The sequence below is a fragment of the Aegilops tauschii genome, chromosome 6 (assembly GCF_002575655.3).
Source record: "Aegilops tauschii subsp. strangulata cultivar AL8/78 chromosome 6, Aet v6.0, whole genome shotgun sequence".
In the NCBI taxonomy this organism is placed as follows: domain Eukaryota; kingdom Viridiplantae; phylum Streptophyta; class Magnoliopsida; order Poales; family Poaceae; genus Aegilops; species Aegilops tauschii.
The window spans coordinates 47,122,166-47,141,035 of record NC_053040.3 but is presented as its reverse complement, the minus strand read 5'-3'; the positions used below and the strand labels follow the sequence as shown (position 1 = coordinate 47,141,035).

General features: G+C 46.2%; 1 protein-coding gene across 1 annotated transcript; it reads left to right on the top strand.

The window, feature by feature from the left end:
- Positions 1-16,919: 16,919 nt before the first annotated feature.
- LOC141025795 (uncharacterized) lies at positions 16,920-17,255 on the top strand. Its single transcript, XM_073501718.1, has one exon. It carries the CDS (start codon positions 16,920-16,922, stop codon positions 17,253-17,255), a length of 336 nt encoding a protein of 111 aa, XP_073357819.1.
- Positions 17,256-18,870: the final 1,615 nt, after the last annotated feature.

Below are 18,870 nucleotides of genomic sequence, written 5' to 3'. Positions count from 1 at the left end.
CCTTGTTCAATCTCGTTACTGGCAAGTCACTTTACTTGTACCGTAATGCATGATCCTGTGACCAAACACTTGGTCACATTGAGCTCATTATGATGATGCATTACCGAGTGGGCCCAGAGATACCTCTCCGTCATACGGAGTGACAAATCCCAGTCTCGATTCGTGCCAACCCAACGGACACTTTTGGAGATACCCGTAGTGCACCTTTATAGCCACCCAGTTACGTTGTGACGTTTGGCACAACCAAAGCACTCCTATGGTATCCGGGAGTTGCACAATCTCATGGTCTAAGGAAATGATACTTGACATTTGGAAAAGCTCTAGCAAACGAACTACACGATCTTGTGCTATGCTTAGGATTGGGTCTTGTCCATCACATCATTCTCCTAATGATGTGATCCCGTTATCAATGACATCCAATGTCCATAGTCAGGAAACCATGACTATCTGTTGATCAACGAGCTAGTCAACTAGAGGCTCACTAGGGACATGTTGTGGTCTATGTATTCACACATGTATTACGATTTCCGGATAACACAATTATAGCATGAACAATAGACAATTATCATGAATAAGGAAATATAATAACAACCATTTTATTATTGCCTCTAGGGCATATTTCCAACAGTCTCTCACTTGCACTAGAGTCAATAATCTATTTACATTGTGATGAATCGAACACCCATAGAGTTCTGGTGTTGATCATGTTTTGCTCTAGGGAGAGGTTTAGTCAACGGATCTGCTGCATTCAGGTCCGTATGTACTTTACAAATATCTATGTCTCCATTTTGAACACTTTCACGAATGGAGTTGAAGCGACGCTTGATATGCCTGGTCTTTCTGTGAAACCTGGGCTCCTTGGCAAGGGCAATAGCTCCAGTGTTCTCACAGAAGAGAGTCATCGGGCCCGACGCATTGGGAATAACTCCTAGGTCGGTAATGAACTCCTTCACCCAGATTGCTTCTTGTGCTGCATCTAAGGCCGCCATGTATTCCGCTTCACATGTAGATCCCGCCACAACGCTTTGCTTGCAACTGCACCAGCTTACTGCCCCACCATTCAAAATATACACGTATCCGGTTTGTGACTTAGAGTCATCCAGATCTGTGTCGAAGCTAGCATCGACGTAACCCTTTACGACGAGCTCTTCGTCACCTCCATAAACGAGAAACATATCCTTAGTCCTCTTCAGGTACTTCAGGATATTCTTGACCGCTGTCCAGTGTTCCATGCCGGGATTACTTTGGTACCTTCCTACCAAACTTACGGCAAGGTTTACATCAGGTCTGGTACACAACATGGCATACATAATAGACCCTATGGCCGAGGCATAGGGGATGACACTCATCTTTTCTCTATCTTCTGCCGTGGTCGGGCATTGAGCTGTGCTCAATTGCACACCTTGCAATACAGGCAAGAACCCCTTCTTGGACTGATCCATATTGAACTTCTTCAATATCTTGTCAAGGTACGTACTTTGTGAAAGACCAATGAGGCGTCTTGATCTATCTCTATAGATCTTGATGCCTAATATGTAAGCAGCTTCTCCAAGGTCCTTCATTGAAAAACACTTGTTCAAGTAGGCCTTTATACTTTCCAAGAATTCTATATCATTTCCCATCAATAGTATGTCATCCACATATAATATGAGAAATGCTACAGAGCTCCCACTCACTTTCTTGTAAACACAGGCTTCTCCATAAGTCTGTGTAAACCCAAACGCTTTGATCATCTCATCAAATCGAATGTTCCAACTCCGAGATGCTTGCACCAGCCCATAGATGGAGCGCTGGAGCTTGCATACCTTGTTAGCATTCTTAGGATCGACAAAACCTTCCGGCTGCATCATATACAATTCTTCCTTAAGAAAGCCGTTAAGGAATGCCGTTTTGACGTCCATTTTCCATATCTCATAATCATAGAATGCGGCAATTGCTAACATGATTCAGACGGACTTCAGCTTCGCTACGGGTGAGAAAGTCTCATCGTAGTCAACCCCTTGAACTTGTCGATAACCCTTAGCGACAAGTCGAGCCTTATAGATGGTCACATTACCATCCGCGTCTGTCTTCTTCTTAAAGGTCCATTTATTTTCTATGGTCGCCGATCATCGGGCAAGTCAGTCAAAGTCCATACTTTGTTTTCATACATGGATCCTATCTCGGATTACATGGCTTCAAGCCATTTGTTGGAATCCGGGCCCGCCATCGCTTCTTCATAGTTCGAAGGTTCACCGTTGTCTAACAACATGATTTCCATGACAGGGTTGCCGTACCACTCTGGTGCGGAACGTGTCCTTGTGGACCTACGAAGTTCAGCAGTAACTTGATCTAAAGCTTCATGATTATCATCATTAACTTCCTCCCCAGTCGGTGCAGGCACCACAGGAACATCTTCCCGCGCTGTGCTACTTTCCGGTTCGGAAGGGGTGACTATCACCTCATCAAGTTCCACTTTCCTCCCACTCACTTCTTTCGAGAGAAACTCTTTCTCCAGAAAGGACCCATTCTTGGCAACAAAGATCTTGCCTTCGGATCTGAGGTAGAAGGTATACCCAATGGTTTCCTTAGGGTATCCTATGAAGACGCATTTTTCCGACTTGGGTTCGAGCTTTTCAGGTTGAAGTTTCTTGACATAAGCATCGCATCCCCAAACTTTTAGAAACGACAGCTTAGGTTTCTTCCCAAACCATAATTCATACGGTGTCGTCTCAACGGATTTCGACGGAGCCCTATTTAAAGTGAATGCGGCAGTCTCTAAAGCATAGCCCCAAAATGAGAGCGGTAGATCGGTAAGAGACATCATAGATCGCACCATATCCAATAGAGTGCGATTAGGATGTTCGGACACACCATTTCGCTGAGGTGTTCCAGGCGGCGTGAGTTGTGAAACTATTCCACATTTCCTTAAGTGTGTGCCAAATTCGTGACTCAAATATCCCCCCCACGATTTGATCGTAAGAATTTTATTTTCCTGTCACGTTGATTCTCAACCTCACTCTGAAATTCCTTGACTTTTCAAAGGTCTCAGACTTGTGTTTCATTAGGTAGACATACCCATATCTACTCAAGTCATCAGTGAGAGTGAGAACATAACGATAGCCATCGCGAGCCTCAACACTCATTGGACCGCACACATCAGTATGTATGATTTCCAATAAGTTGGTTGCTCGCTCCATTGTTCCGGAGAACGGAGTCCTGGTCATCTTACCCATGAGGCATGGTTCGCATGTGTCAAATGATTCATAATCGAGAGACTCTAAAAGTCCATCAGCATGGAGCTTCTTCATGCGCTTGACACCAATGTGACCAAGGCGGCAGTGCCACAAGTATGTGGGACTATCGTTATCAACTTTACATCTTTTGGTATTCACACTATGAATATGTGTAACATCACGTTCGAGATTCATTAAGAATAAACCATTGACCAGCGGGGCATGACCATAAAACATATCTCTCATATAAATAGAACAACCATTATTCTCGGATTTAAATGAGTAGCCATCTCGTATTAAATGAGATCCAGATACAATGTTCATGCTCAAAGCTGGCACTAAATAACAATTATTGAGGTTTAAAACTAATCCTGTAGGTAAATGTAGAGGTAGCGGGCCGACGGCGATCACATCGACCTTGGAACCATTCCCGACGCGCATCGTCACCTCGTCCTTTGCCAGTCTCCGTTTATTCCGCAGCTCCTGCTTTGAGTTACAAATATGAGCAACCGCACCGGTATCAAATACCCAGGATCTACTACAAGTGCTGGTAAGGTACACATCAATAACATGTATATCACATATACCTTTGGTGTTGCCGGCCTTCTTGTCCGCTAAGTACTTGGGGCAGTTCCGCTTCCAGTGACCACTTCCCTTGCAATAAAAGCACTCAGTCTCAGGCTTGGGTCCATTGTTTGGCTTCTTCCCGGCAATTGGCTTACCGGGCGCGACAACTCCCTTGCCGTCCTTCTTGAAGTTCTTCTTACCCTTGCCTTTCTTGAACTTAGTGGTTTTATTCACCGTCAACACTTGATGTTCCTTTCTGATCTCCACCTCCGCTGATTTCAGCATTGAATATACCTCAGGAATGGTCTTTTCCATCTCCTGCATATTGAAGTTCATCACAAAGCTCTTGTAGCTCGGTGGAAGCGACTGAAGGATTCTGTCAATGACCGCGTCATCCGGGAGATTAACTCCCAGCTGAGACAAGTGGTTGTGTAACCCAGACATTTTGAGTATGTGCTCACTGACAGAACTATTTTCCTCCATCTTACAACTGAAGAACCTATCGGAGACTTCATATCTCTCGACCCGGGCATGAGCTTGGAAAACCATTTTCAGCTCTTCGAACATCTCATATGTTCCGTGTTGCTCAAAACGCTTTTGGAGCCCCGGTTCTTAGCTGTAAAGCATGCCACACTGAAGGAGGGAGTAATCATCAGCACGCTGCTGCCAAGCGTTCATAACGTCTTGGTTCTCTGGGATGGGTGCGTCACCTAGCGGTGCTTCTAGGACATAATATTTCTTGGCAGCTATGAGGATGATCTCAGGTTCCGGACCCAGTCCGTATAGTTGCTGCCATCATCTTTCAGCTTGGTTTTCTCTAGGAACGCGTTGAAGTTGAGGGCAACATTAGCGTGGGCCATTTGATCTACAAGACATATTGTAAAGATTTTAGACTAAGTTCATGATAATTAAGTTCATCTAATCAAATTATTCAATGAACTCCCACTCAGATAGACATCCCTCCAGTCATCTAAGTGAAGCATGATCCGAGTCAACTAGGCCGTGTCCGATCATCACGTGAGACGGACTAGTCAACATCGGTGAACATCTTCATGTTGATCGTATCTTCTATACGACTCATGCTCGACCTTTCGATCTTCTGTGTTCCGAGGCCATGTCTGTACATGCTAGGCTCGTCAAGTCAACCTAAGTGTATTGCGTGTGTAAATCTGGCTTACACCCGTTGTATTCGAACGTTAGAATCTATCACACCCGATCATCACGTGGTGCTTCGAAACAACGAACCTTCGCAACGGTGCACAGTTAGGGGGAACACTTTCTTGAAATTATTGCGACGGATCATCTTATTTAAGCTACCGTCGTTCTAAGCAAATAAGATGTAAAACATGATAAACATCACATGCAATCAAATAGTGACATGATATGGCCAATATCATTTTGCTCCTTTTGATCTCCATCTTCGGGGCGCCATGATCATCTTCGTCACCGCCATGACACCATGATCTCCGTCATCATGATCTCCATCATCGTGTCTTCATGAAGTTGTCACGCCAATGATTACTTCTACTTCTATGGCTAACGTGTTTAGCAATAAAGTAAAGTAATTTACATGGCGTTGTTCAATGACACGCAGGTCATACAAAAATAAAGACAACTCCTATGGCTCCTGCCGGTTGTCATACTCATCGACATGCAAGTCGTGATTCCTATTACAAGAACATGATCAATCTCATAAATCACATATATTTCATTCATCACATCCTTTTGGCCATATCACATCACACGGCATACGCTGCAAAAACAAGTTAGACGTCCTCTAATTGTTGTTGCAAGTTTTTACGTGGCTGCTTTAGGTTTCTTAGCAAGAACGTTTCTTACCTACGCGAAAACCATAACGTGATATGCCAATTTCTATTTACCCTTCATAAGGACCCTTTTCATCGAATCCGTTCCGACTAAAGTGGGAGAGACAGACACCCGCTAGCCACCTTATGCAACTAGTGCATGTCAGTCGGTGGAACCTGTCTCACGTAAGCGTACGTGTAAGGTCGGTCCGGGCCGCTTAATCCCACGATGCCGCCGAAACAAGATAAGACTAGTAGTGGCTAGAAAATTGACAACATCTACGCCCACAACAAGTTTGTGTTCTACTCGTGCATAGAAACTACGCATAAACCTGGCTCTGATACCACTGATGGGGATCGTTGCAGAAATTAAAAATTTTCTACGCATCACCAAGATCAATCTATGGAGTCATCTAGCAACGAGAGAGAGGAGTGCATCTACATACCCTTGTAGATCGCGAGCGGAAGCGTTCAAGTGAACGGGGTTGATGGAGTCGTACTCGTCGTGATCCAAATCACCGATGACCGAGCGCCGAACGGACGACACCTCCGCGTTCAACACACGTACGGTTGGGGAAGACGTCTCCTCCTTCTTGATCCAGCAAGGGGGAGGGAGAGGTTGATGGAGATCCAGCAGCACGACGGCGTGTTGGTGGAAGTAGCGGGGATTCCAACAGGGCTTCGCCAAGCGCTGCGGGAGGAGGGAGATGTGTCACGGGAGGGAGAGGGAGGCGCCAGGGCTTGGGTTGCTGCTGCCCTCCCTCCCCCCCTCTATATATAGGGCCCCTAGGGGGGTGCTGGCCCTAGGAGATCCCATCTCCAAGGGGGGCGGCGGCCAAGGGGGGAACTTGCCCCCAAGTCAAGTGGGGCGCGCCTCCCCCCCCCACCCCTAGGGTTTCCAACCCTAGGCGCAGGGGAGGCCCAAGGGGGGCGCACCAGCCCACCAGGGGCTGGTTCCCTTCCCCACTTCAGCCCATGGGGCCCTCCGGGATAGGTGGCCCCACCCGGTGGACCCCCGGGACCCTTCCGGTGGTCCCGGTACAATACCGGTGACCCCCGAAACCTTCCCGGTGGCCGAAACTGGACTTCCTATATATAATTCTTCACCTCCGGACCATTCCAGAACTCCTCGTGACGTCCGGGATCTCATCCGGGACTCCGAACAACTTTCGGGTTACCGCATACTAGTATCTCTACAACCCTAGCATCACCGAACCTTAAGTGTGTAGACCCTACGGGTTCGGGAGACATGCAGACATGACCGAGACGACTCTCCGGTCAATAACCAACAGCGGGATCTGGATACCCATGTTGGCTCCCACATGTTCCATGATGATCTCATCGGATGAACCACGATGTCGAGGATTCAATCAATCCCGTATACAATTCCCTTTGTCAATCGGTACGTTACTTGCCCGAGATTCGATCGTCGGTATCCCAATACCTTGTTCAATCTCGTTACTGGCAAGTCACTTTACTCGTACAGTAATGCATGATCCCGTGACCAAACACTTGGTCACATTGAGCTCATTATGATGATGCATTACCGAGTGGGCCCAGAGATACCTCTCCGTCATACGGAGTGACAAATCCCAGTCTCGATTCGTGCCAACCCAACAGACACTTTCGGAGATACCCGTAGTGCACCTTTATAGCCACCCAGTTACGTTGTGACGTTTGGCACACCCAAAGCACTCCTATGGTATCCGGGAGTTGCACAATCTCATGGTATAAGGAAATGATACTTGACATTTGGAAAAGCTCTAGCAAACGAACTACACGATCTTGTGCTATGCTTAGGATTGGGTCTTGTCCATCACATCATTCTCCTAATGATGTGATCCCGTTATTAATGACATCCAATGTCCATAGTCAGGAAACCATGAGTATCTGTTGATCAACGAGCTAGTCAACTAGAGGCTCACTAGGGACATGTTGTGGTCTATGTATTCACACATGTATTACGATTTCCGGATAACACAATTATAGCATGAACAATAGACAATTATCATGAACAAGGAAATATAATAACAACCATTTTATTATTGCCTCTAGGGCATATTTCCAACACTAACATCCATCCATCTATATATCCATGCATCCATCTGTCTATCCAAGTATTACTAAAAAAACTAGTTCTAATTCATCCATTTATGCAATGTAGGAGGGAGAGAGGGAGGGACGGAGGAGAGGGTCAGAGGGAGATGGTGGGAGGGAGAGGGTCGGAGGGACACATAACGGGGGGAAGGGGGCGACGGCGGCAGTGGGCAGCGACGACGGCAGCAGGGGGGATGGAGAGGACGAAGGCAGTGGAGAGGGAGAGTGAGGCTGTGCGTGCGGGATATGATAAGGTAAGATTAGCAGTAGCGCGGGCCCGTAGCCCATGCAGCTGCTAAGTTGAGCCGCTGAGCTGGGTCCAGGTTGGCGTAGTAGCGGCGCTCGTGGGGCGACCCGCGCTACTGCTAACTGCCTTAGCAGTAGCGCAGACCCAAAACCAACACTGCTACTACGGGTAGCCCCGATGAGTAAGGGGGGAGGGCACTTAGCAGCAGCATGGTGTCGCAACCCCGCGCTACTACTAAACACTTACCTGTAGCACTGGTTCATGTCACGCGCTACTGATATATAGCTGTAGTGCTGCGCCATTACCCCATGCTATTATTAAGATCCTACCTATAAGCTTTCTCCTAATAGTGGGTGCTCCGGTCTTGCCTCGGATGCCCCCTTCTCTCCTATCCAAAATCAATTGAGGTAGCCAGTCAAATAAGTCAGGGTGGTCCAAACAACAAACTATTCCTATACATTTATTTATTTTATTAAATAAGTTCTTTCATGCTATATATTTTGATTATGAGAAAAATAAACTGAGAAACAAATGACTCACTTGAAACCGGCAAAACAAACCTTCTTTTAGCTGCCTCCCGCTCACCGGACGATGAAATTTGAGAGCCATGTCAGCTATCCGCGCCATCTCTCCTTGGATCGAGATCTTGACCGTCCATTTTCGTCCGGATCCAACCGCAGGCTGCCCGCTGCCCCCTCCTCCCTTGATAAATCTTCGATTCCTCCCCTCTCTCACCACATCCGCTGCCGCCGCCGCTACCACCGCTCTCCTCCACCTCCATCAGCTCCAAGGAAGGTAGCCGTCAACCATGTCCGGTCGCGGCAAGGGCGGGAAGGGCCTGGGCAAGGGCGGCACGAAGCGTCACCGGAAGGTTCTGCGGGACAACATCCAGGCATCACCAAGCCGGCGATCCGGCGGCTGGCGCGGCGTGGCGGCGTGAAGCGCATCTCGGGGCTCATCTACGAGGAGACCCGCGGCGTGCTCAAGATCTTCCTCGAGAACGTCATCCGCGACGCCGTCACCTACACCGAGCACGCCCGCCGCAAGACCGTCACCGCCATGGACGTCGTCTACGCGCTCAAGCGCCAGGGACGCACCCTCTACGGATTCGGCGGCTAGGCCTGCACCTGCTGCTCCATCGAGTCGACTCTGCTAGCTGCTGCTGTTCATGTGCGTGTGTCGCTGCTCCGTCGGTCTCTGTAGTTAGTGGAATGCGATGAATCTGAATGGAATTGGAATTGTTGTTTCTTGTGCTATTTTCTTGGTTGCATCTCTCACTCGGAATCTGGTCACCACCAAATTGCCACTGCATTCTAATTTTCAGTTGTTGAGTTTGTTGTTTGTTGCTCACGATGCGTCAAGTTTCACCCTGTAACTAGAAGCAACCTGTACATATTTCTGTGATCTGGTCTGACATTTTTTTTTATTTTTTTAGAAAAGGAGGATGACCCCGGCCTCTGCATCTGGGAGATGCATACGGCCACTTTATTAATTATTCTCGAGGACCTTACAAAGTATTACAAACAATATACCTGAATCCACCATCTTGGCAACATATGCCGCTACTCTTATCCATATGATGAAGGGATGCTAGCTGGGCCACTACCCAAACCACTCACCTAAACCTAACATCAAAAGCCGGAAGCCCCAGCCGAGCCACATACCGGGTCTGGGGCACAATCCGGTCAGACGCACTCTTGTGTCGTCGCCGCCATCTTCCACAGGTCCGTCTTCAGATTATATTGAGTCTTCTACCTTGTGAAGGCCACTTCTGCCATCGACGTCACCATGACGCCAGACAGCTACCTCCTCCTGCGCGAGTCCATCTCCGCGCATCGGACGCCGAGCCTCCACAGCGCCATTCCGCCGAACTCCGCCGCCATCAATGAGTGAGATGAAGTACCGCTCCACCACGACAAGTACAAGATGAGGAAGAGCGAGGTCGCCGTCGGAGACACGGCCGGAAGATAAGCACCGCAGTCACGAGACATGCCCGGAGCTGCGACGCGGTAGATCAGACGGGCCGCCACCAGTATCCAGACAATCTCGCCATGCACGCCCAGCATCCCCATGCCCAAGTCGGCGCCTTCAAGAAGGTGACGACGCTGTGGCGCCGCCGCCGCTTAACCACCGGGGCTAGGGTTTTCATCCGGGCGCAGGGGAAGGGGGGAGGCAGGGGAGGTTTAGCCTCGGCGCCGCCACCAAGGAGGGAATGGCGTCCGGGACGCCATCGACGCCGTGAACGCCACCGGCGGCCAAGGGTTTCCCCCGGCCAAGCACCCTGCCGCCACCTCCGAACCAGCCACAACGTCAGCAGGCGCGTGCACGCCGGAGATCCAGGCCGGCCGGAGGTCATACATCACGAGCGCAACAGATCGCCTCCGATCTGACGAGGGGAGCCCGGGGCCTCCCCGCGCCATGACCAGTGCCCACCGGGACGTCGCTGCCCGCGCAGCCGAGGGGATCCGGCCTACCTCACCGACGAGCACTCCTTGCCGCCGGAGGAGCGCCGCCCGCACCAGCGAGGCCGCCGCCTCAGATCCGCCGCGAAGAACGCCGCGCCGCCACCGGCCTGCGCGCTCCAGTGACGTGCCGCCCCGGCCAGCAGGTCGCGCCGCCCCGCACACTAGCGCGCGCCACCCGACGCGTCGGCCGCCGAGCTCCGCCGCCACGCCCGAAGAAGCAGCCCCCCGCGGCTCCTGTTCCAGGCGAGGGAACGAGATCCCGCCGCCGCCGGCACCGCGCGGGCTTTGCCCGGCGGCGCCCGCCGGCGGCGGCGGGAGGAGAGGAAGGAGGTGGGGGCTGGGTTCGGCGGCGGCTAGGGTTGGGCGCCCGGGTCGCCCGCGGGGGGGCGACACGGGGCTGGGGATCTGCTGTGACATGAATCATTTCACTAGAGCAACATTCAGTAGGTTGTAATAAGCTTCCTGGAATCATTGTTTTACCTACTGTAGCTCTATAGATAACAAATCCCTTAGGAAGGTGCAGCTTGTTTGACGCAGAAGCAAAACGGAATGCACGCGGTGACGGTTATTGCACCTTATGAAGCTGCAGCTTGTTTAATCCTCTTTGTTTAGCATACATCATGACTGCCAGTACGAAACAAGTATACAGTTTCATCAGATCTGAAATTCACCATTTCTGTTTGGACAGACGATTGTTTAACTGTATGTAACTGTCAGCATCTCTTCTGTTTGGAAAGACAAAATTACTTAAAATTAGTCAAAATGTACGTGCACTGTTTGACCAAAATTTGCAATTTTGTTATTTTTGTACAGTTCTCCTCCTATGTTATTTGACCACCAAACTTGGCAAACCTCTCTAACTTTTGTTGATGATCATTTTCACAAAGTTTCAGATTTTTTCAAAATGTTTTGATATGTTTTCTTGCGTCGGTGCACCGAGGTGGGGTTCAGAAAAAAATTGTTTGATATACAGAAAATAAATGTTCACCAAGCATTATAAACTTATGGGATCATGATGCTATATTTAATGAAAATACTACGTTACTATGTATTATCACTCCACCACTTTGAAAACTTTTAAATAGTCAAAGTTAGAGAAGTTTACCTGCACATTTTACTGGTGCCATTCATCAGTACAGGACGTCACATAAAAACATTAATGTTCTATAGTTCGGAGTTTCAAATTGCATTACCATATAGGTTTCAAGATATATTAGGATACATGCATGAAAAAAATTAGGTAAATGGAAATTAAATAGCTCCACTACCTGGAATTTGTTCACCACTTTAGTGATCTAAACATTCTTATATTTCTTTACAGAGGGAGTACTTCAAATAGTTACATGTATAAAAGGTGACACCCTTTGTATTAGGAAATAAATAGTGCATTCCACGGCTTTACATCCTCCACAAATGAGAACAACTAACATATGATTAGGGCAGTTGTTCAAGAATGATTGCATCTTCTCTAATTTCCTGATTTAGTGAACTCTAAAGCAATATAAAGTCATACCACAATATTGCAAAACATATTTGTTTGGTGGTGCTAGATGATGGTTTCATCTACTTCATATGCATACATGCTTATGTAATATCATGCATGAAACCATATTTGTTCATGATATGCATATTGAAAAACATTGAAATATCCTTTACTTTTGGACCTCACAGACATACTATCACACGCACTATGAGAAAATATTTCTCAGTTTCACAGAGCTGGAGAGTATCCTCTTGCTTGCTGAGATCAATGATTTGAACATCTGAGATAATATTAAAGATGTGATAGAACAAAGTATACAATTCTTCAGATTGTTTAGATTTATTTTTTGTACAAATCAAATTCAAGTGTGTGCGGATTAGTTGTTGAATAAAATTTATAGGACAACTTATAACATATGCTCAATTAATGGTTCATGGCTTTCAATGAGGTACACCGACACCACTGTCATGTATTCCGTTTCCCTGCGTATTAAATTAGTTCTTACACCTTTTCTTTCAATCTTATGCTGCTCTTGAGTGTATCAGCTTCATACAACTCCAATGTATATGGTGACAGTGCCAGCTATTCTTACCACTATGTAGATGTTACGTCACGCGACTTTTCTTCTATTTGTTCATTTCAGTATTGTGGCAGCTTAATATGCTAAAACATGGACGATCAATACATGAGTCAGAGCTATGAAGCTTGCTTGTGTAGTACGTGCAACTAGCCCTTTTTCATGTACACGTATCATATCCACCTACTTCTATATAATTTGTGCATCATATTAAATGCATCTACAATTATATATTAATCTTGCCTACTATATCTAGCATTTTTTCTATTTTATAATGTTATAATCCAAGATCTTAGATTTGTTTTAAAAATATTACTCCCACCAATCCGAATTATACAATGTAAGACATTGTATAGAGGTTACGTCAATTAATTCGGATCGGAGGGAGTAGTTGATACACGTGGCTCATGCATGTCCTTTTCGAACTGGCATTTGAAGTGTGTGATCTATGTTGCAATTAATGATTCTCACCGGTCGTTACTCTATTTTTCGGGAACAGAGCAAATATTGTCCTTTTCTTTCGCATCATATTTTTGTAAATTAAAAAATGTGTATGTAGTTAAGATCAATATCTCATTGACATACGAATTGTATTTTTTAGTTCTTCTTTTTTGCAATTTTTTAGTTATTCTCTTATATGCTCATAAGCAAAAATAATCATTTATCATATGCAGGTTAGTGTGTGCGGTTCACATTGATTTTTGAACATTAACATTGTCATGATTATAGTTGTGCCCGTGCGAATGCACGGGTCGACGACTAATGAAGCATAGAGTTTCACTCTGGTATTTCCCAGCAAATCAAATTCCAAGACGTGTGTCCTTCTGAATACCAATTTCTGCCATGGTATTCAGTTTTCTGGAATAAACAACGCTTTGTGTCTTGTTACTAGCCAAAAAACACCTTGGATCTTAAATTGAGGAGACAAGCACATGCTTCTTATGTTTCTTTTTCATAAATACACCCTTATGAAGCTGCTTGTGTTGATGTAGAAAGAAAAGTGAATGCAGCTGTGATGCAATGATGCTTATATGGGACGACAATGGCATAGAAGTGAAAGTTATTTTTCTTATGTTTAAGAGACAACGACTTAACCTGCTGTCAAGATCAACGGCGGAACAACGTCTCCTACACACACTTACAGGCATTTTTTAAAGGAAAATCATGTAGATCATTTTTTAACTATTTCATTATCTAAAAATATTTTTAACTAATTAATCTTGCAAATAGCAAATGATTTATTTTCAAACGATGTTTCCATACAATGAAATAGTTAAAAAAAATGTTTGCACCTAACGACAGTAGAGTTTGCTTGTTTTGACATACTACAAACTTTTTTTTTGGTTTCCTTTGTAGCAGCAAGTTGTTTCCATCAACTCGAGAATTTTGTCCCATAACAACTGGAAAGTCCTCTAATTAATTATTTGTGTGAAATGTTTCGGTTGCAACTATCTGAAATTGTCTCAATCATTGTGTCCAATGTTTCCTTGTCAGTTATAAAAAAATCAGTGAGGTGATTATGTTTGTTTCTGACAAAATGATTTTTTTGTGCATCCACCTATCTACGGTAAAATGTCTCTAGAGTTAGGGTTGATGATGCAGAATCGCATGCGCCAATCAATTTATCCTAAAGCTCAAACCTATGGAGGATGTGTACTTGAATACTCCCTCCCCCCTCATGTGTAGCTTTCTCATACCTAAATGTGGACCGAAGAGGATTGTACTGTTTTATTTTAAATCGTGACAATGCTCTTGAACTCAAGAACTCTTGACTCTTTTACACATATGGCTTTTATGTTTAACTTGACCTCGTTATATTGGTTATTGTCTTAACTTTTACTTCTTAACTTGTGTTTGGAAGAAGGTGACATGTGAGGACAGAACTACCTCAGGTTGACAACATCAATGCACTCATGTTTGAAGTAGTTGTGTGTGAGAGTGAGCATGACACTGCTAAATGATAAATGGTTCCAGCAACCACATCTCACACAATTAACCATTTATATACCACTAGAGATCGAGTGCATCCACTTCATGCATCACTTGACAGTTCAGCATATTTTTCTATTGCCCAACCATCCGTAGAAAATATGCAATGAAAAAACAATTTGTATATGACAACAGATCAAGTGTGTTGTCTCCATTCTTTAGAGCCATTCGGGTTCAACACCTTCACCTCCAATTTAAAACAACAGAAAAAATTGTAAGGTTATAGCTTGAGATTAGGAGATGTCGGGAACGGAACTCTCGGTATGAAACCAAAAGCTGCACTTCATAGTGCGAAGGCCTGAGAAGATACAATGTCGCCTCCAACTATCTCATTCCTATTGCCAACAATGGTTTCTTCCACACCAATGAAGAAAAGAACTGCCCTGTGACTCTCTGTCGGTGTCCCGAGGCAGTGTGGGCTCTTATATGTCATTTGAGCACCAAGCGCAATATCGACGTTTGACCCATGGCAAATGGAGCATAGTGTTTCACTAAAATATTTTGCAGCAAATCAAAAGGCTTTTATACATGTATGACTTTTATTTTTATAGCTCAACCTTGTTATTTTGGTTATTGTCTTCTCTTTTATAGCTCTTAACTTGTGTTTGTAAGAAGATGGCATGTGAGGACCGAACTACCATAGGTTGACAGCATAAATGCACCCATGTTTGAGTTAGTTGTGTGTGACAGTGAGCGTGACATTGATGGAAGACAAATGGTTATAGCAACCACATGTCGCACAACTAACCATTTATATACCACTAGAGACCTAGTGCATCCATTAATTACATCATTACATGCATCACTTGCCATTTCATATTTTTGTATTATCCAACCATGCATAGAAAAAATGTAAGGAAAAACAATTTGTATATGACCACAGATCAAGTGTGTTGTTTCCATTCTTTAGAGTCATTGGGGTTTAACATCTTCACCTCCAATTATTAGCAAACAACAACAATTTTGGTAAGGTTGTAGCTTGAGATTAGGAGACGTCAGGAATGGAACACTCGGTATGAAACCAAAAGCTGGCACTTCATAGTGCGAAGGCATGAGAAGATAACATCACACCCCCATTGATCTCGTTCCTATTACCAAAGATGGCTTCTTCTTCAGGATCAATAAAAAAAGAACTGTGCTGCGACTCCATGTGGATGTCCCGCCGCTATGTGGGCTCCTATATGTCATTTGAGCACCGAGCGCAATACCGATTTGACCCAGGGGTAATGAAGCATAGCGTTTCACTACAATATTTTGCAGCAAATCAACGACCATGATTTCAAGTTGAGTGTCATGTAGCTAATTCCTGCCATGGTATTCATTTTTCTAGAATAAAATGGGGTTTTGTGTCTTGCCATCACTACTTAGCCTCTAATAGTGCACTTGAAAGAAAAGAAAAACTTGGATCTTAAACCAAGGCACACACATACAGCCCATGTTTCTTTTTCATATACATGATTTCATGAAGCTTCTTGTATTGATGTAGAAAGCGAACTTATTGCAGTTCTGATACACCTACAAGGTTGCTTAGGACATCTCCAAGGCGGAACCATAAACCATCCGCATCCGTCTGGACCGCGCTGTCCGGACCACAGAAGCCATCCAACGCATGTCTGTATTGGTCCGCGGGACGGTTTGTACACGATTTCTACTGTAAACCGGAGACAAACACGGGGGAGCTTTGCGGGAGTCCAGACACGCGAACGTAGGAATCCGACACCCCCAGCCCACTCAAAACCCTTCCCGGATCCCGCGACTCCATCCTTCCCATTTTCTCTCCTTCCTTCTTTCTCTCTTGCCTTCGCCGCCACTCCAGCACCCCTGTCGCCACGCCACACCCCTGCCGGAACTCTATGTTTCCGTCACCTCCAGTGCTCCAGCAGGGCTCCACTCCGCTTCTCCTCCATCGTCGTTCAACTCCTGTCCTCCGGCCGCCCCGCCAGGTACCATCCGCTACTGCTATTCTCACCATGTCCGGCAATTGTTCGATGAATGGCCGGAGCTCAAAATAGTTGTCCATTCTTTTTTCTAGCAATGTATTCTGATTTGGAGTACATATACGAGCAGTATGTTGAGTCGTCCAACGGCTCGTCGGCCAAGGAGGAGTACTTTGATGAGACAGCGCTGATGCAGGCGGTCCTTGAAGACGCGGAGCGTGCGGAGGAGCATGTTCTAAATTTCAAGGGCTCGATCAAGCGTCATCGAGTGCTCAGTCGGAATAGGGCGTGCGGCTACTTGACACTCACCATTTTCGCTGGCGTTTTCGGATGCGTAAGACTGTCTTCGATTGTTTGTACCATGACGTCTGGTCCTATAATGACTACTTCATCCTGAAGAAGGACGTCATGGAAACAATTGGCTTCTCTGGTTACCAGAAGTGCACAGCCGCACTCTGGATGCTTGCATATGGCACGACTGCACTCCGGATGCTTGCATATGGCACGGCCGCTGATTCGTGAGATAAGTACCTACGGATGTCTGAGAGCACATCTGGAGAAGCCATGGTCAGGTTTGCAACTGCCGTGGTCGAGGTGTTCGGACCTTACTACCTGAGAGAACCAACTGTTGCAGATATCGAGAGGCTCTTGGCAATCTCAGAAGCAAGAGGGTGGCCAGGTTTGCTTGAATCTCTTGAATGCATGCATTGGAAATGGAAGAACCCCCCGAAGGATTTACAAGGGCAATATCAGGGTCATGTTAAGAAGCCAACCATTATTCTTGGAGAAGTTGCATCACAGGATCTACGGATTTGGCACGCTTTCTTTGGCATGCCCGGGTCTCACAATGACATCAATCACTACAGGAAATAGCTACTTTGCCGTCTGCCATGGTGGACGGCAAAGGCTCGAAAGGCGGACGGCAAAGACCTTTGTCGTCAGCCGCGGACGGCAAAAGGCTCCGGCAAAGAAGGCTACGGCAAAGACCTACTTTGCCGTCTGCTTCCAGGCGGCGGACGGCAAAGGCTCTTTGCCATCTGCGGCGGACGGCAAAGAAGCGGACGGCAAAATGAGTAGTGTTAGTGTCCGTTAGGTGGCTAATGGCAGCCTTTGCCGTCCGCCAGCTGACGGCAAAGGCTGCAGGCAGATGGCAAAGAGACCAAATAGGCATTAATTCTGTTTCTTCTTATATCAATTCATTTTCACAGAAAATCAAACACACACACACACACACACACACACACACACACACACACACACACATATATATATATATATATATATATATATGACCAATATAGCATATCCAACACATATTACCAATACTCATGAACACATATATATCCAACACATGTTACCAATATATAGTCATGAACACATATATATCCAACACATATCCATGAACACATATCCAACATATATTACAAGGAATGATCTAAAACTAAATATCTATTTTCCTAAAAGACTATCTTATTACTAAGATCTTCTCCGGATCTTCTTCTTTTCTTCCAACCTGCATAACAAAAACACTAAGAAAGAGAGAATGGGTTAGGAGTAGAAATGTAGCATTTCACTTGGTGAAATGCAATGCCCTAGGAGCCAGTACTTGAGATCAAGATAATCAGCCAACCAGACCAAGTCCCAACACATCCAACCACCAGCAGCTTAGAAGAGATAACTATTAAGGAGAGCTACAGAAGACCTCAAGGTATACTTGAGGGATTATGTGCTCAGACAGCCTGGAAGTGCCAGGGCTAGTTCATCACAGCACAGGGATAGTCACATGTAAATTAAGCCTAAGAGAGGGGGGCTCAGACCAGCATCACTGCCCAAATCAGATGTAGTATCTGTCTTATCAGTAGAAAACTAGGAAAGTAACAGCCAAAACCAAGTATAGCATCTGTTCATAGGCTATTAGAAAGAGACAAATAGGAATAGCCAAACCAAGTGGTTCTGTTCATATCAGTATTAGAAGTAAAATAACTAAGAACAAGTGAGTATCCGTTCATGAGTAAAGTAACTGACCAAAGTAACAACTCCAGGATCAACTCCTGGAGCTCAGAGCACGGCACATCGATCTTGAGCGTGGAGTGCAGATCAAGCAGTCTGCAGAATCTCAAGCTGAGGTGCCTGAGCCTACTGCAAGTGCTAATGAGGTCAGGTGAGGGGAAGACGTGTAGAAGCTGAGGACGAGCACCTTGAGGGCACCACTCTCGCACACTCCCTCGGCGGGAGGCACCCGAGTGAGCAAGGCCCGCGCCGCGCCCGTGAACGCGTCCATGACCTGGAGCGATGTGGCGCCGCGGAAGTGACCGGCATCGAGGTGCACGAGCGAGAGGTGGCTGGGGAGGTGCCGCCACCGCGTGGAGAGCGCGCCGGCGCGGACCGCCTCGCGCAGGTGGAGGCGCTCGAGGATGTCGAGGAGGAGGTGGTCGGGGAGGGCACTGATTCCGTCCTCGCCGACGTGGCCGGCGTTGCGCTTGGGCGG